The sequence below is a fragment of the Mustela nigripes genome, chromosome 4 (assembly GCF_022355385.1).
Source record: "Mustela nigripes isolate SB6536 chromosome 4, MUSNIG.SB6536, whole genome shotgun sequence".
In the NCBI taxonomy this organism is placed as follows: Eukaryota; Metazoa; Chordata; class Mammalia; order Carnivora; family Mustelidae; genus Mustela; species Mustela nigripes.
In genome coordinates this window covers 15,432,420-15,454,338 of record NC_081560.1, presented here as the reverse complement: position 1 = coordinate 15,454,338, position 21,919 = coordinate 15,432,420, and the positions used below count along the sequence as shown (strand labels likewise).

Below are 21,919 nucleotides of genomic sequence, written 5' to 3'. Positions count from 1 at the left end.
GGCAGAGCGAGAGAGAGGAGGAAGCAGGCTCCCTGCTGAGCAGAGAGCCCGACGCGGGACTTGATCCCAGGACCCCGAGATCATGCGGGACTTGATCCCAGGACCCCGAGATCATGACCCGAGCCGAAGGCAGCGGCTTAACCACTGAGCCACCCAGGCGCCCCAGCCAAAAAGTCTCTTAAAAGGAGATTAGAGCATTCTCCTCAGAGAACCGAACAGTAAGTATTAATGTTTAGGGTTTTCCCAGCAAAACAAACTGCATCCCAACCAATCACTCCACAGTGAAGCTTAGTGGTCTCACAAGTCACATACATGTGCAGACCGAGTTTGCATACAGCCCTTTGGGGCCTCTCCCTTAAATATGAACGGATCATCAGATATTTGAATAGAAACCCCAAATTGAAAAGAAGGTATTAACATAAAAAGAAAAATAATTTTTTGAAAAAGAAAACAGAGTTAATATAGGCTAAAGAAAATGTCCAAAAATTATCATTAATATCCTTAGAGAAATAAAAGAAGATATTAAAGCCATGAAACAAAAACAGTGAACTATTAAAAAAAAAAAAAAAAAAAAACTCTGGAAAACAAGAAAGAATTCTTAGAAATTACAAGTAAGATCAGAAAAATTAAAAATCCAATAAAAGGATTGAAAATACATGAGGAAATCCCCCAGAGTGCAGGTAAAAGGAAAGGAGAACTTAGAAAAGAAAATTAGAGAAATATTCCAGTAGGTACAAGTAGCTACATAATATAAATGCCAGAGAAAACCAATAGATAAAGTGGAAAATAACACAAGAAAATTGCTTAGAACTAAAAGTTTTTAGATTGAAGAGTTCTAAAAAGTTCCCACACCATGAATATATGCACCTATGCTAAGGCACAGATTTTCTTTAACTAAAAGAGAAAAAGAAATTAAACCCATAGAGCATGAAAGAAGAAAAAAACCCACCAAAGTTTATTGAGAACCAAGTGAATTTGACTTCTCAACTGCACCTTTTGGAAGCCAAGCAGCAACTCAGAAATGCCTGCACCAGTCTGAGGTAAAAATTATTTCTGATCTAGAACTCCATACCCTGAAAAACTCTCGATCAAGAGTGAGGGCAGGAAGAAAAAAAAAAAAAAAAAGATATTCTCATACATGAAAGGACTCAAAATATCTACCTCCTATGCACCCTGTCTGAGGAAGCCACCTCCTGGGAAACTTTTTCCAGTTGGTCATCTAAAAATATGATGTAGAAAAAAAAATAAAGAAATAATAAAAAAAAATAAATATAAATATGATGGGAAAAAAGCTTATCCAAGAATGTGGTGGGTCCTGATATTCTTGAAATTGTTGTATGCTCTGTGAATTGAGGCATAAACCAAAGAATTTAGGAAGTTTAGAAAGTGGGGGAGAAAGATCACTGTGGTAACCACCAGCCCAGAAAGGAGGAGACGGGAGGGAACCAGGACAGCTGTCCAGTCAGAAACAAAGGAACTGATGCATGACTTGCTATGGGTAAACACCACAGAAGATATAGGGTTCTTTCGAGAAGTTTGTGGAAGAATTAGAAACTAGTCCACATACAAATATTTTTTTTTTTTTTTAATGAGACTAATAATACAAGGAAGGAAATGTCTTCAGTAGCACACTGGGCGGCTCAGACATACATAAGATTTACAAAGTCAATAATAGAAGCATTTATGAACAATTTAAATAAAATTGTGATCTGAGCATACTGGAACAATGAAAGAAGGGATGCGTGCAGATGGGACAAAAGAGAATGAAATCCTCACCTTCTCACAGGAAACAGTTGAGAGAGATTACGAAAACACATCATTTATAAATAGAAATGTAGAATCCAGAAGAAACAGCCAAGGCGTCACAGCCGCTGTGGGGAACTGGGAGTATGGGAGAAACACAGAGAAGGGAATCACAGATTTGTTATAAGCCTGTGCTAGTTAACCATGAACTACGCCTTAAGCTATACTTACATACTTACTTCGATTTAAATAAACGTTATATCTACAAATGAAAACCAAAGTTAGTTCTAGTTAACTACGAGCTAGGCATTAAGCTACACTTGTGTACTACTTTGATTTAAATAAGTCTTATATGCAAAAACTGGAACAGAAAGTTGGCTGACCCTCACACCTCCATGAGCACACCTACAAAATGATGTGTACCATTGGCAAACCTACGCTCCAGAGCTGTCAGGAGGAAATGTAATGACCCTGAGAAGTTCACAGGGTCTTCACAGCATTCCATGGCTGACGGCACACAGGGAATCTAGCATGGCAGTCATGTAGTAATATCTTGCATTTAGCTAGGGTTTACCATCTGTAAAGTGCTCGTGTCATTCCATTCAATCTCAACCCTTGTGCTGCGCAGAAGAGATCACCAGCCTCCTTTTTCAGATGAGGACCCTGGGCTTCAGAGGGAGTGAGACCTATCCTAGGGTTAGCAAGTGGCACACAAACAAGGGAACTCCAATTCCGAACACACACAGACACAGACACACACACAGACACACACACACAGGCACACGCGTACGTGTGTGATAGCAGTATTTCCCAACAGGGATAGACAATGAGACATTCACAGACTTAGTTTCTAATTTTATTTATGTCTTTGTCAATCTAGGACAGTGAAGAATAAACATTTTTGAAAGAAGGCTCTCAGGGGAAAAAAAAACACCTGAGGGTTACTTTATTTATTTATTTATTTTTTCCATTTAAAACAAAAGTGGCTCCCTTGAGTTAACATGGAGAGGAAGAGAAAGTTCTGCATGTTAGAGTTTACTATTATCAGTTCCCATTAGGACATGGTTGGGTGGTCTCTACATTATTAGCAAGTGGGTTAGCTGAAAGGTAGACAAAGAGAGTTTTCCAATCTTAATCGTGAAATTAGTTTGCAGGCTGTGTTCCCCCCACATCAGATGGGTCACATGGGCCCGTGGTCCTAAGGCTACTACTACTCATCATTCTGGGAGGCCTTGACCCAAGCTCCTACTCCTTCCTGCCTGTTAATATTACTTTGATCTCCATGTTGCTCTCTCTGCTACCCGATTTTTCTCTACTTTCCATTTGTATGAGAAGAATGATGATTTTCTGGAATGTAGAATGTGGGCCAGCTCTCAACCCTTGCAATGCAATGTACATAATGCAGAGAATGAACTGGGCATCATCCTAATCCTTCAGGAGCAGGCATGAAAGCCAGGGGACAGAATTGGTCACACTGACTTTCCGCCACAATGCTGCACTCATTTACTGCAGATTAGGTCTGAAAAGAGTGTGCAGTTTGCAGCTGAAAGCAAATCTTTCCTGGCTGCAAAATTATCTGTATTTCTATTAGCTGGTCCAGCCAATCCCTATTCATGTAATAGTGTTAGACAGTAACATGGTCCTCTGACAGTGAACAATGTTTAAGCTGTTCGACTACTGTTTTCGAATAAATTCAGAACACATACTTCTCTATTAATTTGTTCAGTGCTTTCTAGGTATTGGAATCTGGAAAAAAAAAACTTTCCACTTCATTAACAAAATTTCAATGATGTGATTTGGGGAGTTTCTCCAGGCAGCTTAGAAAGAAAGCTCCCAAGGGAGGTGGGTAGGGGGATGGGGTTTAAAGAGGAGCACTGGGTGTCATAAGCAGATGATGAATCACTGAATTCTACCCCTAAAACTGATATTACATTAGATGGCAACTAACTAGAATTTAAATAAAATCATGAAAGGAAAAAAAAAAAAAAAGAAGAAAGAAACAAACAAACAAACCAAGTTCCCAGCTCTATGACACCCTAAACTCCCAAATTTTCTCTATGGTTTTCCTGGTTAGACAATTGTCTAGCTATTATAGTATTAACTAATGACATCAAATCTAACTACTTATTTACATGACTTTATGTAAAAATGGGTTTCAGTTTCAGGCGCTGAGTACATCTCACATTCTCCGTACTCGATTGTTCCCATATTTTCATGGATTCGCGATTCACCTTCCTTCCTCTTGTTCTCCTTCTTACTGTCGCAGAGGCATAAGAGGAACACGGCTCTCAGCCACTAAGGTCACCGCAGAGAAAACAGGAATCTCCCTCCCCTGTTCATGCCCTGAGAGAAGGAGGGGAGCTCTTGTCCACCCCAGAAGGTTTCATGGCTCAGGAGGGGACAGGTGTCACTTTTGCAGCAATGGATTCTGCAGAAATAACGGTGTCTCCAGAAAGAGGAATTAGCAATGGATCCAGGAAGAACCAGGACTTTCCCACATTTGGGTCCAGAACCTCACCTGTCTGTCCCCAAACCTCCAGCGGCTCTCTGTTAACTACAAAATTCAAATCCTTCTGATGGCATTCAGACTTTCTGTGACAAGTATTTAAGTTGATTTTCTTGCCTTACCTTTCACTATGTATCTCCACGCTCAAAGCCAAATTATCCCACAACAGACATGGCTGCGCCCACACATTATTCACTTCCACCCCCGAGTCCTTTCTCACACAGTCCCTGTGCCCCACTTGTTTCCCATACCTGCCCTTCTTGTGCCCTCTCTTCTCTTGTTGGAATCCTACCCATCATTCAAAGCGAATGTTTCAAGAAAACTCCCCAACAGAGCTAACTTCTCTCCCCGTCTCTGGCGTTTCTACAACCCAGAAATGACCATGTGCATCGCTTCATGCCTGCTGTTTACCTTTGTTCAAGCTGCTAAGTCTAAGAGGTACAGAGTAGCTGTAACTCCTGGTAAAGGTCCTTCATATGTGGATTTCTAGGTAGTAGAGCTTGATGAAAGCCTCCATGCCAAAAAATTCAAATGGCTGATTTCAGGGGCTGTTGAAAAGAGAGCAGAAGCAAATGGAACATGTCGAATGGAACATGTTCTAAAATTCTGCTTCCAGTTTGCCACTTGGAACTTAAGGGTCTGTTTCCTCCCTTGAACCAGGGATAAGAACAAATTCACTTAGACACCCCGCCCCTTCCATCTTGAAGGCAGGATTAGTCGTTATCTGCTCTAGAAGATCTTTTTCTACTCTTCCATCTGATGTAGGTGCCCCTCCTGTGGGACCCCCTGGCCATCCCTCCATCTTGTACTTACCACTCTATATCGTTACAGGTCAATTCCCTGTCTCCCCCTTGCCAGATCATAAATTCTTGATAACAGAACTTCATACATCTCTTTTATTGCTAGAACTTAGCATAGTATTTGGCACGTAGTAAGCACTCAACACATTTTTTATTTGTCTCCCCAATAAGTTACAATTGGTTTAAATCAACTTTAAGGTAGAAATCATATATTATTCGACTCTGGATTCCTCAGCAAGGGCTTGAAATAGTGTTTTGTGCATATAGCGTGTGAGTATTCCATATCTATTCCTATAAAATCGTTAAGTTTTTGTCCAGGGAACTGCTCATGTTATAAAACATAGGTGAGAAAACCCAGTAATTCTCCCCTTGATGCCTTTTTTTTAGTACTTTTTCCTGATTTTCAATATCAAGACTTCAAAGAAAGCACTTGATGCGTGGGAGAGCCTCAGAGACCAGGGAGATTCATGTATTTCATTTCTCATGTTCTAAAGCTTCTCTTCTTTTCCATTTCTCATCATCCTCACAAATTATCTCACTCCCTTCAGCTGAGGATGCACATTACTCAGGTTATTTTTAGAACACCCTTGTGTGCAATATTGGCAGTTCAAAGCACCAGAGAGAATCCACACAAACACACAAGGAGTCTCCTGGGGTTTTTGCTTTGTCCTTGAAGCTCTTTTCCTAGTCTCCTAAGGTCTTTCCTGTAAGAACCAGGTGGGCCACATTAAGGGTTCAAGTCCATGCATTCATTTCCATACCTCCCTGGTGAATTACAATAAATATTTATTGAACATGATGAGAACTAACGTTAAGAATGAAACAGGGAGCATAATAAGCAATTTCTGCAACACAGAACCTGAAGCCACACATCCGTATTCTGCCCTGCATCTTGGACATGCCCTTGCCAGATTTCAGGAATCTCCTGATGGAGAAGCAGCGATGCTCTTCCCCCACCCCTCACTCTGGCTCCAAATACAGTTACCAGCCAAGCTAAGTACTCTTGATAGCAAGACCGCCGGTCCACCCCAAATCCACAGGACTTGTTCCCTCCTGCACAGAGTTCTGTGTGTCTGGCAATTTGCAGGAGGATGAAGCTCACAAAGAGAAGAGAGGACAAATTTCCTGTCCTTACTCTTATGGAAATCGGTCACCACTGTAATGAGGAGGGGAGGAACATACGACAAGCAAAATGAAGAACACCAAGAATGACTTTCCTCTTTGCTCTGTTTTCAATGCTCTCTTCTTCCTACTTACCCCTCTAAAGCCTAACTTTGTAATTAGAGGACTAGACTTCTTAACCCAAAAACTGTATCCTTCGATGTTGTCATTAAAGGATGACTAGCTAGAGGTTTCTAGGGGGTTTGATAAATTCGTGTCTTGACACTAATCTCTCAAAGGACTGTTCGATAGACCTGCCCTCAGTGATAAAAATGGCTTATAACCGTGCTGTTCAATATGGTGTCTGCTAGTCACTGCAGCTATTAAGCTCTTAATGTGTGGCTAGTGTGACTGAGGAATTGGATTTCAAACTTAATGCATTTAATTTGTTCGGATAGGCACATGTGGCTACTGTCTACTATATTGGGCAGCCCTCATATCTGAAACAATGAGTGACAAATGAGTGATCTTGTGCCCACCAAATATAGGTTGAGTCAAAGCACAGATGGATTTCTTTATAATCTTTGTATCAAAGCACTAAAAGAAAGTTCACCAGGGGCGCCTGGGTGGCTCAGTTGGTTAAGCGGCTGCCTCTGGCTCAGGTCACGACCCCAGGGTCCTGGGACTGAGCCCAGCATCGGGCTTCCTGCTCACTGGGAAGCCGCATCTCCCTCTCTTTCTCTGACTGCTGCTTCCCCTGCTTGTGCTTTCCCTCTCCCTCTCTCTCTTTCTGTCAAATAAACAAATAAAATCTTAAAAAAAAAATGTTCACCAAAACCTCACAGACAAATAAGCCAGTTTTAGAAGGCTTGACCACAGGCATTTCTCCATCAGCAGCAGGGTCAAGGGGAGGGTGATGCGGGCATGAGTCTGAAACATTGAAACACAGAGATAATAGTAAATAGTTCTTAAGAGAGAGCTTGACATTTCTTATGTAGGAAAGAAGAGAGAAAGGGACTGAGGGAGGAAGGAAGGGAGAAAAAGAAAAGGAATCTGGAACATTCTAGAAGTGCTTGGTGTCTGAAATAAATATAAAACATGCCAACTAAACATTTAGCCAAACTGAAATGACAAACCTGAAGTGAAATGGCTGCAAACTAAACAAGGCCTTGGAAATTTCGTCAGTAATTCATTGAATTGGCAACCTGGATATTTGGCTTTTGGAATAAGTTTAACACCAATTGGTCTGAATCCGTGCAAATCCATACACTCATGGCAGCCAACGGCCACAGCAAGGGAGCTAAGTCCCTAGAGCCTCACCCATACACATGGAGGTTGTGCCCTGCATTCGGACTCCCAGAGGAGGGAGGCAGGTGGAGACTGAAACCCACCCTAAGTGTCAGCCACCACCTGCTGAGTTCTGGCTCTGAGCCTGACCGAGCTCAGGAGTAAAGGAGGATTTTTATTAAGTTGTCACTTAGACTTAGAGCCTGTTTCTAATTCGAACAAAGACACCACATGTGCTCGTGGTGGCCCTGGTTAGACCACAGTTTTAGTTTACTTCTCAATTCTTATAAAGAAAGCCATGGATAAACCAGGATGCTGTCGAGTTAGGGACACATGGAATAGTGGCTTTGCAATCAATCACCTTTAGATAAGGGATTAACTGAAGAATAAAAGTGGAGATGGTTTAGTCTAAAGAAACAGAGCCAAACAGAAATGTGAGACCTGACTTCACACACTCGGAGAGCTAGCATATAGAAAAAAAAGGGGAGGGTTAATCTGAATATCCCCCAGAAATGCACATGTAATACCAGTAGGCAAAAAATAAAGGAGTCGGGTTTGGCCTCAACATGGAGGCAACATGGCATCATGGGGAAATTTGTTAAGCCTTGGGTGACTTAGAACGGAGTCTGAATCCTCATCCCATCAACTAAGACCTCTTTGACTGGAAGCAAATTACTTTCCTTTGAGAGTCAGTGTCCTCATTTGTAAAATAGATAAAACTAATTCAGACAATTTGTGATAATTAAATAAGAGAGCAAAATAGGAAGCACAAAGTACCTAAGTGATGTTAAAGGTTCACTAAATGGTAATACCTTATTTTCCCTATAACAAAATCTTTACGACAATCAGAACTAAGCATAGCTTATCATCACGTTCCCTAATGTAGCCAAGAACTCCTGACGGGGAAGATAGTCACCAGTCTCTGCTGATGGACCATTTGCCAATGACACGTTATCAGTTGGGGGCGGGAAGGTTTGGGGTTTTGTTGTTGTTTTGCTTTTTTCAACTTAAACAAAAAGGAAGTTCATTGGGAAGATGTTGGATTGTTGATGAGTAATCAAAAGGCTGGGGGATCCAGGCTTGGAATACACAGCAGCGAGGGCAGCAGGAACGGTCCTCAGGGCACTGCTAATGGATATAAACAAACTGGCACTCCCTTTGAGAGCTTTTAAGAGGTCAAATCCAAAAAAGTCTGAATGTCCAGACTCAGGTCATATGTCCTAAGACAGTATCAGTGCGGTAAGAGGAGGCCAGCCATGACCGCTTGCAAAGACCTCATTGACTGCCATGGTGCAGAGCCAAGTACCTAGATGTAAAAATCCCACAAGACTGCACACGACAGGAGAGAGGGGATTCCCAAGAGGAAAACGAGGTATATCTATACATTTATACTGGGATACAGCACAGGGCAATGTTCAAGTGCGCCGGCCAAGGAATTCTCCTGATGTTCAAATCCTGGCTCCATTGCTTGCTAGCTGTGAAGTGCTAAGAAGCTGCTTCCTTACTTCCATATCCTGTGCCTCAGTTACCTCTTCTGTAAAACTGGAAATAGTAACAGCACCTACCTCATAAAATCATTGCAAGAATTAACTGGAATAAAGTATGTCAATCATTTAGCACAGCTCCCAGCACATATAATGAGACTTGAAAAAATGTTATTGTTGGTAATTGGTAATATCACTATTAATATGGCTGAGAACACACCATTGAGCACCTCAAAGGTGCTTTTTCTGAAAGACACGGAGCCTCTGACATCTCTGTGTCTTCATGCCTAGAGAGAAGTCAATTATTCCAGTCCTCTCCTTTCCAGATCTCTTGACTCGACTTCCCCATTTAGATAACGGTTTCCTATAACACCAGAACTGCTTCCCTAAAGCCGTTTTAAGTAATTGTAAAAAGTGCACAATGAAGTAGATGAGAAGCACTAATTGCCGGGGAGATGCTAAAAACAACTCTGCTAATGAACCCACACCACAGTGGGAATAACTGTTCGCCATTTGTGGGTTCATCCATGTATTATTTCTTCTGAACATTACTTCTAGTTCCTGGAAGAGGTACTTTGCCATAAATGGGAGGGCAATTTACTGGAAGTTAAAGACCAGCTTCCAAGCATCCCATCTGCTCCCGGAAAGAGGTGTTCTCTCTCAAATGGCCTGGGGAGCGGACTGGGGAAGTTGTGGTGTGCAGCGCGCTCCTAGAAAACAACAAAGTTTGCTCCCTTCACAGTTCCCATAAAGCAGTTCGCTTAAGAAAATACATTTGTCTGGATACGCATAAATTTCACAACGATTTATATAAAGCTAGAGCAGAGATGGCAGAAATGCCTGGAAAAGCAGGGCCATGGGCTTGCCCACATGGATCACGCAGACTTCAAAATTAATGACAGTGCAACCTGAAAAAAATGCATCACCTCACAGCTCTGAAATTTGACAATCTCCTCTTCTACACACACATGGAAGAATCACACACACCCATGTCTTAGATACATGCCTTCCTCTCTACTCATATGCTTCTTGATTAAACTAAACACCAAGACTTGCGTGAGCCATGTACAGTATTTTCTTTTATCTTCATTTTTAAAAGCCTTCACCTGCCAGCAAAATCCCAATACAATGAAATCGTGCCCACGATCCAACTCCTCGCTGCAACCAAATTCTACTCTAGGCCAAGGTACTCCAAAAACTTCAAATTCTAAACTATCCAGAACATTCCATGGCGGTGTCTAACACAGCCTCCAAAGCATACCTGTTTGGCAGTCGTGTTTTCTGGAGACACTTCCAAATCCTTCAAAGTGCAAGGAGCTTGTAGGTGCTGCGCAACCGTGGTCACAGATCACGGGAGTTTGGTTATTAGGGGATCAGCTAGATGGAATTTTCTCCACATACTCCACAAATGTGTTGAGGTGCCCACTTCTCCCCCTGAAATCCCTGAGCCACCGAAGCACACACTATATGGAGACATGAAATGCGGTTGCTGTAAAAATGAAATGCTCTTCTTGGAACACCTATGTCATTTCTTGAACCAAATCGCCTTTACAATGAAATGGCTGCTGCTTAGCAACTAAGGCAGAGGAAGAGCCTGAATATTTCTCTTTTTTTTCCCCCAGGAGAAGGAGCGTTAAACATAAACCATCCCGCGGGTGGCTTCACGTTTTTGAATCTACAGAAAGAGTAAGTGAGGTTGACAACGAGGTCATCCTCCTTGTCGATGTGATATGGATTTGAAATGCCAGCCACTGACTGATTCCAACTTTGTCCCTGTGATCAACAACGGAGATAAGTGCAAGTAAATAAAATTCACAAAAGAGAGAGGTTGCTATCAACCTTCCCGGGGAGCGGTGCACGGAAGCAGGGCCCCAAAGTGAAAAGAACATGAGACTTAATATCCAAAAGCCAGCCTAAGATGGGCAGGACCCCTGACTGGCCCGTGGCTTTGGATACTCCCTTAGAGGTCGTGACTGTTTCCTGAAATGTACAATGGCTAGAAAAGCAGTACCTACTCCACCTGTTGCCCAAGACTCTTCTGAGAGTAAAATTAGATCAAGTACATGAAAGCAGTTTATAAACGGTAAAGCCCGAAAAGCGCCACACGCATTTTTATTATAAGTACTGAAATTTAGTCAGTATTAACAGTGTAAGAAATCTCCAGAAATCTGTCTTTAAAAAAAAAAAGAAAATCCCTTAGATTTTGTTATAATTCCACACTGGCTCATAGAAAGCTTCTGTTTTAATCTTTAAATAGCTTTGTCGTTTATTTTTGAACTAGAGATTTATTTTGCTAAGAAATTCTGAAGGTTTTCTTCAAACGGGAAAGAATGACTCAGGTTTTTAAAAATCATCCTTTGGAACTTTCTAGGTGAGTATAACAGCACACATGCAAATACTTCTGGATTCTGAAGGGTGTTGTTCTGAATAAACTTATCCTGCAAGCGCTCACAGTCTAACCAGGCCCTCCAGTTAACACAGTCTAACCAGGCCCTACAGACTCAAGTCTCCTAAGAATACTTATTTGTTACAAAGTCCAGTGGTGCTTATTGTGCCATTTCAATCACAAATGGTACACATAAATCAGTTCTTGCTTCTTCGCTGGACCCCCAAGCCGTTGCAGCGTTAACCACACCCCTCAAATTCCACTTTCCTTCCCAAAAATCACAAGGTCTTGTACTGGAAGTAGAATCTGAAATAGGGAAGATGTTCTGGGCTATAATCCCTGCAAATCACTTCCCCGCCCCAGGAACCTGGATTTATTCCCCCATCTCAGGCAATGGAAAATTCAGAGTTGTAGAAAGAGCCCCCTTGGAAAGCTGGATCTCAGCCGCCTACAGTTGCCAGTGCCATAGAGCTCTTCACAGAGCTGAGTGCGCCCTTGGACAGGAAAGAATTCTTGCTCTGTTGGCCAGTCAACCTGTCTCTGTGTCCTGGGTCAGGACTAGCTGGACCCACCAAAGTGATGGACCCATGGGTCTCCCCTCTTGGGAGATGTGAGTCTAATAAACCATCAGATAGTGAAAATAGGGCTGTTGGCACACAGGCAGTGGGAAAGGGTAAAAGAAAAACCAGTGTGAAAAGTTGCATTAGGAAAGCGATAGGCAAACAGGGGAATGGATATGAACTCTGCCATTAGCTTTCATCACTAGCTTTCTGAACCCAGGCCACTTGCTTAACCTCGAAGCCTCAATACACTTATCTGTAAAATGGAAGCAATAATAGTTCCAACTTCAATGAGGCGTCAATGAAATACTAGCTATAAAATATTTAACAGCTCTTGGCACAGAGTAAACACTTAATAAAAATCAGGACCTTATATCGGCTAATAGTCACAAGTAGGTAGTTAAGTAAATTAACACTTGCAGTCTAAGTCTGAACCCTAAGAAGAACTTGTTTCTTCTCTTAGCTGCTCTGCACAAAAACTTCACAAGCTGGTGCCCTGTCTTTGCTGCCTTGGGGAATGGTCTGTCCGAGGCCACTGGGAAGGACAGGAACAAGTGGCATCTCCTGGTTCGTGGCCAATGTGAGCAAAGGCAGGGCAGAGCAGGAAAACTCAGCGGTCCCAGGGGTATTCACTCTGCCAGGGAAGATCACACTCTGAGGCTTCGGGGTTTCAAGGTTTTTCCACTTCCTGTCTAACTTCAGATGCTGAGGACAGTGCTTCAATTGGAGAGAGACAAAAATATGCTATAGCTTAGACTTTGCATGGAGAGGGGGCCGATTTAAAAGGAAGAAACCGTTTTAAATCAGGCTCTTTTCTCAAAAACCCCTACAGGGAATGCTCTCTGTCTCAGAGAGAGATTGCCTCAAACCCAGTTACATACATAAGGACAAGGATGAGAACACAGTCCTTTCAGTTTGAAGAATGCTCCAGAAGTTTGTCTCAAAAGTGACATGTGGAACCCTTTCCAACTGCTTCCGCATAAGCTTATATAAAGCCCCCTTTCATCTTTAAACAAATTGCTTTCAAGTGTTTTTAAAACAAAAATGTATTTTTCCATAGTATTTTTGACATCTTTCTGATTTACAAAGGAATGGCACATTTTAAAAATGTACCTTGGACTTTCCAAGGAGTCTATTTTCTGGCTATTTCCTGAAAACCTACATGATATACAAAAGCAACCAAACCACCTTTCCTTTGCCTTTTGTAGGAAAAAAAAAAAAAAAATGAATTAACTTCCTCAGTACTTATTCCACAGTCCTAAACCAGTTCTATTTGTTCAACAAATATTTAATAATCACCTACAATTTTAAAAAGTCAATTCTGTTGTTTGGCCTCGTTGAGAAAATGGACAGAACATCCCAGAAGGCTGATCCTTCCATTTCTGAAATAATCCAGGCAGGTAGCATCTGGGAAGCTTTTTCTCTGATTGCCAGAACAGGGCAGTCAGCCATTGTCTGGACACACAGAGCAGACATCACTGACCCAGGCCAGGAGAGGAATAACCCCTGTCCTGTGGTCCTTGGTGACAACTCTATTGCTAGGACGTCTGTCTTGATCTACTTATCTATTCCTGACATCTGAAGCTCTTGGACCCCTGTTACCCAATCCTCTAGGTCTGGCTTCCTGCTCCCAAATGACCAGTTTGGTTTGGGGCAGGGAGCACTGTGGCTCTGCACACTCGCCATGCCCATCTTCTCTAACCTTGGCTTCCTACCTACTCCAATTTCCACAGCACTCCCAGGCAGCTCGATCCCCTTCACACTCTCTGGTAAGAGTTAACTCATTTTTAATAAATTATGAAAGGCAAAGTGCATAGTCTATACCTTGGTGAATGCCAAAACCTGTAAACTAAATTTCCTAAGTCTAAAGCTATCTTATTTTCATATTATCTGAATAATTTCCTTGCTAGCTACTGACATTTGACTAATGTTTGACATTTTGAATAAAAAACAAATCCCCTTAATTGGACTTGAGTATGAAAGACACACTTCTAACAAACACTTATGGCTTTCTTTGTGACAGGCAACAATTTGAGTATCAATCTTTCAATAATCCCACAAGCTGAAGTACTCCTACACTACCAGCTTATAGATGAAGAAAGTAAGACACAGAGAGATTAAGCAACTTGCCTGAGGTCACACAGCAGACAGAAATAGGCTGAGAACTGAACCCCTGTGGGAGCACTCTAGTCAGGGCTGTTACAATGCTATCTGTCTCTCATGACATTGAAGAGTAAGGACAATGAGATTTGATTAAGGTTTAATTATTACTGTTTTAAGCTTTGATTGTATCCCCACTCCATCCAGCAAGTCAGACCATTAATGTTATAGCTTAAATCAGAATTGGTTCTTATTGAAGCATTATTTCTTTTTCTATTTTTTTTAAGGTTTTTTTCTTCTTCTTCTTTTTTTTTTTTTTACAGATTTTTAAAATTTTATTATTTATTTGACAGACAGAGATCACAAGTAGGCAGAGAGGCAGGTGGGGGGTGGGGTGGGGCGGTGGGGAGCAGGCTCCCTGCTGAGCAGAGAGCCCAATGTGGGGCTCAATCCCAGGACCCTGGGATCATGACCTGAGCTGAAGGCAGAGGCTTAACCCACTGAGCCACCCAGGCGCCCCTGGAGCATTATTTCTGAATCTGAAAATGTAACAGCAAATCTCCACTTACGCAAAACGCAGGGAGGTTAAGGACCACAGAAGTCCCTGTCAGAAAGCTGTTGCCTTTAAGAAACAGCATTTCCTCCCTTTCAAAGACTCACAAAGCCTCAGGGCTGGAAGGAAAGACAATGAAAATTCATCCCGAAGGCCCTTTTTCCCACCTCTACCCAAGCACAGCCCCCTTCCGCAGCCAGTGTACACACACCTGACGACTGGGCTTTCTCTGAAAGACCACAGGCAGTGCTCATGCTCCCTCCCTTTGAACACTGTGGGGGTCAGGACCCTCACCAGCCAGCCTTCAAATGCTCTAAACATACATGAATAAAAAACAGCTGGCACTTTTGGGAAGGATCTGTTATTGAGTTGAGTGAAAAACAAAACCAAAGTTAAGAGTCACTAAGTTGACAAAGGAATTCTTCCTAAAATAACTTTTGCACCAAAGTCACTCAGGTGAACTACAAGGACGGAGTGAGGTAACACAGCAGGGAGTCTGCTGAAGTCACCACCTGGGGCTGGCCAAGAGAGCAGTCAGGACAGATTCCAGAAACTGGCAGGGGTGGGGGTGTTCTGTTAGAACTCTGCTGTTCTGAGTTCTAACCACAGAAGAAGTCCACAGAAAAACTCCCCGAGGAGGAAATCAATGATGCCCCCTTGGAAGGGGATGAGACAAGCAGAAAGAGAGCCAGAGAGCTAATTAGTGCTACTCAGAAGGCAAATTAAGGCCTTTTCTTTGACAAGCTGCAAATAGCTGGTTAAGGAAGAGTTCTGCCACCCCTCTCCAGCCTCCGTCAGCTGGCTACGCAGCTGATGCAGGTACTCGCGCAGGAAGCTGTAAACAGAAACACAGTGCTGGGCTGTTGGACAAAGTGTAAGCGAGAAAAAGGCAAACCTTTTAGTGGAAAGGAAAAATCACAACTGAGATGGACAGGGAAAATGGTAAGAATAGTAGTTTATTTAAAGAAGGCAATTAAATTCCTTCATCCAATAAATATTTATCCAACACCTACTGAGTAATAAGAACAGGATTCAGAGATTCAAATGGTAAGGTGTAATTTGCATCTTCAGAGGAGCGAACGACCTAACAGGGAATAATAATAATGGGGAAAGTTAACTCTATGCAAGGCACCCTGCGAAGTCCTTTGCATAGGGTAACTGGTACAATTCTCATCACAAACCTCGAAGGTAGGTATTAGGACTAGCCCATTTCAGAGATGAACATGCCGAGCCTGAAAGGGCTTATCTAACATGCCCAAGACCAGCTAGAAGGTGCCGGTTTCAAATCCTAGTCTAATTCCCACACCAGAAAATTATAAGTCTGAACATTATAAGTTACAACTTATAATAAAATTATAAGTCTGAACATAGCTTTTTGAAAGTGCCATGTGAGCACGTGGGAAGACCCTACACCTATCACAGAAAGGGGACACTCTGGAGCTTACTCCTCGGAGCAGTTTGCCTGGTGAACAAGCCAGAGAGGAATTAGGGAGGCATTAAGTGCAAGCAGACATAACTCAGCATTTTAATTTCTTTAATCTTCCTCTACATTGCATTGGTTTGTTACGCCTTGCAATAGGCATAACATTCCGACCAGTTCAAACAATTCCAACAGTTCAAATAGCTCCAGCCAGTTCAAACAATGTGAAATTAGTCCATTTTTATAGTTATTTCATGCAAATTAAAATTCAAAGAAAAGGAAGAAAGAAACCTGCAGCTCAGGCTTTGTTTCTCTCTTTACCTTCATCCCTCAGTTATCCACCTTTGATTTGGTGTCACTACTAGCCTAAAACTAAAATTATAAGGTCTCAGAGAAAGTAATTAGGATCAGCGTTATCAACATAAACCCAAGTAAGAAAGTAAATGTCAAGTCAACATCTAAGCAAAGGTCCTTCCAGATGCTTCCAGTTTCACACAGTGAATGCCTCTGAGACCACTCCAGGAACAACTCAGGTTGCCGAAAGGATGCATATCCAGAGCCCAGCCCTGTCAGACAGGGAAGGTGCAGCCAGCCTGGACCCTCACTGGGAGCCCTCGCTTTCTCCTAGTAGTGAAATGTTCCCAAGAGCTAGCTCTGCTCTCATTTAATTTGACCCTATGAGGCACTGCTGTTGTTGCCACAGCAGAAATGAATACCAGCAAAACTCCTTTCACGTTCTCCTCTCCCTGGTACCTCAGGGTCCAATGCTGTCACTCTCCCACGATAGAACCCAAGGCTCTGAAAGATCAACTAGAGCAGATTAAGAACTCTGGACGTTGGTTCAAGTGCAGTCTTGCCCAGTTGGTGTCCTGATTGAGGAAGTCTACACTTAGCCAAGTCCTAAGTAATTACTGAGGAAGAAAACATTATCTTAGAACCAAAGTTTTCATCTGATCCCGAAGGCTCTAAATAGTGAACAGATGTATAAAACATAAAATAAATAAAACTGCTTTACAAAGGAGGATGCCGTACACTGATACCCAGGAGAAGAAAACTTCCACCACACACAGTGGATTCTCGTGCGAGGAGAAACAGTGCGCCTGCCGTCCTATTTGGCTTTCTACATCCCACTGGTCTTTCTTATAATCACATAATCTTGCTTTGCAGGACAAAACAAAAGTGGAAATACTACGTTCTTATCATCAACTTATAAAGAATAATAAATCTTTTTTTTTTTTTTTACCAAGTTGTCTAGCCTAAGGACTTTAATCCTTCCTGCTGGCTCCTTCTATCTCATTCCAAAATCTCCCTGTAAGGAAGGTTGGGCAGTACCATTCTGGTGTATAAGCAGAGAAACTGAAGCCTACCATCAACATCGTAGAAGTAACGGTAGTTGTCCAGGCCTTCTTACCAGTGAAATCACGCCCCATCATTTATTTGGGGAGGCTCAAGGAGGTACACACAGGCGGGTTCTTCACTGGATCTAGGTTCACCTACACTACATCTGTGTAATTTTTATTCAAAGACATCTAAAACTCTAACATGGGTATCTTCATAGTGATGGCAGGTGTCATGTCGGTGGTTCTGTGCTCAGAAGCAAAACCAATACATGTTTGGTGATCATGGATTTATATTCCTTTTCTGAAATAGCAGAGGGATTCCTGAAAACTATATAGCCAAAGGATACGACCCAACAAGTGTAAGAGATAATATATAATGACCTGAGGCATAGGAGGCGAAAGGGCCGCTCACACTGCACACACACATACACACAAACACACACGTGTGGAAAGACTCTGAACCTGAAATGAATGTTGAGGGAAGCAGAATGTAGTCTAAAGAGAGAACACTTCAGAGTCAGATCTGGGTTTCGACTCCACCTCCCACCCCAGCTAGATTCCTCAAGTTAATTGTCTATAAAATAGAAATAACCACACTCACACCATAGGACTATCAAGACAAGTAAATAGGATGGCATATTCAATAATCATTGTTGCAGGGCCTGGCGCATGGAAGACAATAAACACCAGCTACCCGCTCCTTCCCCTCCCCTGTGTATTTCTGAGAGACTTCTTCTTCTTCTTCTTCTTTTTTTTTTTTTTTTACTAACTTAAATGGGAATTCTTACAGCAGTTAAAAAAAAAAAAAAAAAAAACAGTTCCTACACATTATATAGTCGTTGGCACATACGTATCCTGTTGCAGCACCATAATTTGCAAAGAAAAAGGAAGTAGTAATTTTAAGAGAAAAGTACCAGCTCACTTGCACTGCCTTCTAAAACCTTTAGCTTTACAGTCTACAGAGACTATTTGCTCTAGGGGAGCAGACTCTGACATAAAGGAAAATTCCTCATGGGAAAATGGTTCCCCCCAAAAAAGCCATGAAAGAAAAGATAATGAGGGGAAATCTAGGGGTATATAAAGGAGTTTATTTTACTTAACAAAGTAAAAGTCAAGCAAAATGAATAATCTGCCTCCAGAAATGGTTATTTAAAGGCTTTTTGTAAAGGGCTCCAGTTCCTAAAAAGACAGGAGTCACTGCATATGCCCACCCACTCCTCATTTATTTTTAAAATCTAGCTTATATGTTCCTTAGCAACAGAAGGAGCAGATGAGACCCCCTACACACACGCACACGCACACCCTCTCCCCAAGCCCCCTTCTTCTTTCCTGTCAAGTGTCACTCTGCAAATACCCATGTTCTTCAAAAGATATTTTTTACCTCCCGCACCTCTCCTATTTCCCCACCTCAAATGACCCCCCTTACACAAGCAGCCATACTACCTTCGCCTGGCGAACCCCTTCACTCAGGCTCCATCCTGTGAGGTATTGCCAACCTCCTTCCACGAACTCCCACCAGGCACTGTCCTCGGGTGCCCCCCGGGACTGACACGGTGGGGTCCTCCCTGCGGAGCCCATGCCCCACTCCAGCCAGAACTGCACTTTCCTCCCAGACCACTTCTTAACCCACTAGCAAGATGATCAAGGCCCAGCTCCCCCTGAACCCGGCAGGAATGGCGGCCATGGCGAGTGGGGCGGCCATTCACCATGCCTCGAAACAAAATAATAATAAGAGTAATAAATATGGAGACACTCTGCCGGTTACCCAGGACAAACATGGGCCAGATGAATTCACCTGTCTTTCCACTCTCTTTGCTCTGATGTTGTGACAACCTGGCCTTGTTTGGCTGGGCACTCTTCGAGAGCCCAAAGATCAATTGTTTAGCCTTTGGGGGAAAACAGGGCAGCAGTCCTCAGAAAGCAATGTACTTAAGCAGTGCCTGAGGAGGATGTTAGAAATTCCCACGCACAGACTGACTTTGTGAGCCTGGGGTGGCAGGCATTTTTAACGACCCACCTGAGGTGACTGATACAGGTGGTTCCCTCAATTAGAGATGGTAAAGGGGAATGTTCACAAAGTGGGATCCGCCTCTATGGATTGGAAGGCAAATGCAGTATTGTTGTTTTTATTTTATTAAAAAAATGCTTTGCCCTACGCTTGTGGGTGCACGCACTGACACATGCAGGTGTGAGCATGCAATCCAGGAAGCCGTGTCCCACTCACACAGTACCCAGGTCCAAGAGAGAGGCTCAGAGGATGACCCCTGCCAAGAGGCAAGCTGAAATGATTTCCCTTGCAAACGGGGGCTTTGCAGCCCTACCTGGAACAGGGAGGAGTCTGATGAATACCAGGAACTCGGGAGAATTTCTCAGCACAGGAGCCCAGACCCACAATGGGCTTAATGTAATCAACCCCCTCCAACTCAGGGTTCCTAAATTAGGCTGAATGTAGTCCCTGATTCCCTAAGGGCCAGGCAGGCCGTCATTACCAGGAAGTAGAACTGCCTGTGTCCTAGCATACCTCCCTAGAGCTACCCGACTCTCCAGCACCTATCTATTTTTAGAAACCAAAAAATATAAAGAGAAAGATTCATTTGATCCTCATCTATGTGAGTAACTAAAAGAGCAAGTCAAGTGGGAAACTCCCTCAACGCACAGCGAACAAAATGCACGAGAGGGATGCGGGAGCAACAGCCTCACCAGCAAGACCTCTTCCGAGTCATCGGAAGCCAACCAACACAGACACAGAGCCCATGCCCCAGTGTCTGGGGCCTCCTGTCCAGGCAATGCCTACGGGGATCCCAGTGATTCACACACATGCCCCCATAAACACACACACACACACCCTCACAAGCCCACACACCTCTGTCATCTGCTTTTGCTTACATAACAGCACATGGTGTGGCAGGCTTAATACTTTATATGGGTTTCTGGAAAGGACTGCTGGCTCAAGGGAGTAGGGTCACAATAATGTCTTGCCCTAGCAAGTGCAAATTTTGTAATTCTCTGCTTATGCAGGATCTTGACTTTAAAACTAACAAAGCAGAAACTCTCCAAATCTCTCAAAATCGTTATTCTTGCCTGGGGCTGGGGGTGGCGAGGCACAGCACGAGAACCTACCAAATCCTCACTCCTCATTTTTAGATCCTGAGCGATGTGGGGTAATCTTTTATCCTAATTTGGTGGCCATTTATCCTCCACTGTCCTTGTCTCACAAATGCATCCGTCCTCAGGGACGAGCGTGGTCCCACGCTCGCCCTCACCCCTGGCTTGCCAGTGGGTCCCCACCCCCTCCCGCTGGGCACACCCCGGGGAGGGGGAGAGAGCACGTGTGCGGGTAACCCCCTAACCAGCTGGGTGTCTACAGACTTTAGATCCACAGCGACCCTTCCTTCATGGGAGATTTCGGGGCAGGGCCGACTTCCCTAAGGATTTCTCTACAGTACAGCGCTGTTCTCTCCTGCCTGGAGGGCGAGCTCCACTATCGAGTTTGTGCCCAAGGTTCATCCCCGGAAATCTAGAAGGTAGGGGGAGTGGTTACAGATGACACCGGCGTAGGGACAACTTTGAAGACTTCTCTCAAGAACACTAGGCGTCTGCATCTGTGTCGGCAGCCCCCCCTCCGGCGCACACACGCATCTGTTGGTGCTGTTCTGACCTCAGGGACCCAGTCTTCGGTCCTGAGCCACAGGGAAGCCGGGCGCACCTCGCTTCCCTCCAGCCCAGAACGCCGGGCTGAGAAGAAAATACATGTCCCCACAAGGGGGAGAGGGGAAGAGAGAGAAGGAGAGCGCGCGCGAGAGCGAGCGCGCCAGGTGCCCCCAACTCCGGGGAAGCGCCTCTGCGAGGGACGAGAGCGGGTCTCAGCCCCGCGGCGGCACCTGTGTCCCCGCCGCCCCGGCCCCCGCGCCTACCTGTAAGAGACCTGCTTCCGGAAAGTTAAGTTCCTCAGCTTCTCCTCCAGCGCCTCGTCCTTCTCCTTCGGGCCGGCGGCCGCGGGCTCTTCCAGGGCAGCGGCCCCCACCGCCGCCGCTGCCCCCGCGCCCCGCGGCTCCGCGCCGCCCTCGGCGCCCAGGCAGCAGCTCCCGGCGCCGCTTCCGCCGCCGCTGCTGCCGCCCGTCGCCCCCTTCTCCTCTCCCGCCGAGGAGCTGGGGTTCATGGCGACCGCTCCGGCGGCCGCGGACGGAGCCGAGGCGGCGGCGCTGCAGAGGCCGGGCCGGCTGACGGCGCGGGCGGCGGCCGCCGCTGCCGGAGAGCGAGCAGGTCCGCGCGCCGCTGGCAGGGGCAGCAAATGGCAGCCCCTTCCCGCAGCATCCATCCGCGGCTGCACCGCACCGGGGCATTGTGGGAAACTCCGTGCCTCCACTCCCCCTCCCCGACCAATCAGAGGCCACCTCCCTCCGCCCCCCTCTGCCTCCCCTCTGCCAACCCGCGCCCTCCAGCCCCCCTGGCCTTTTCCTAAATCGGGGGCACGAGCCGGAGCTGAATCTGAACTGTGCCCTGAGGCGTCGGGCTGCAGGAGGGGAGGACAGAGGGAGGGGACGAGGAGCCGCCCGGGCGCGGGGCGCTGGGCACGGACCCAGACATCGGGAGAGGAGAGCCCCGGGAGGGAAACTCGGAGGGAAGCGTGCCGCGCCCC

The 21,919-nt window shown here is 44.6% G+C and overlaps 1 protein-coding gene across 3 annotated transcripts in view; it reads right to left on the bottom strand.

Annotated features, from left to right (window-relative positions):
• The window catches only part of DGKI (diacylglycerol kinase iota), a 433,300-nt gene extending 411,702 nt beyond the window's left edge, over positions 1-21,598 (bottom strand). For all 3 annotated transcript variants that reach the window (XM_059396338.1, XM_059396340.1, XM_059396341.1), the window contains exon 1: positions 21,195-21,598. In XM_059396338.1, coding sequence (XP_059252321.1) covers positions 21,195-21,598 — 404 coding nt within the window. The remainder of the gene's footprint in view (positions 1-21,194) is intronic.
• Positions 21,599-21,919: the final 321 nt, after the last annotated feature.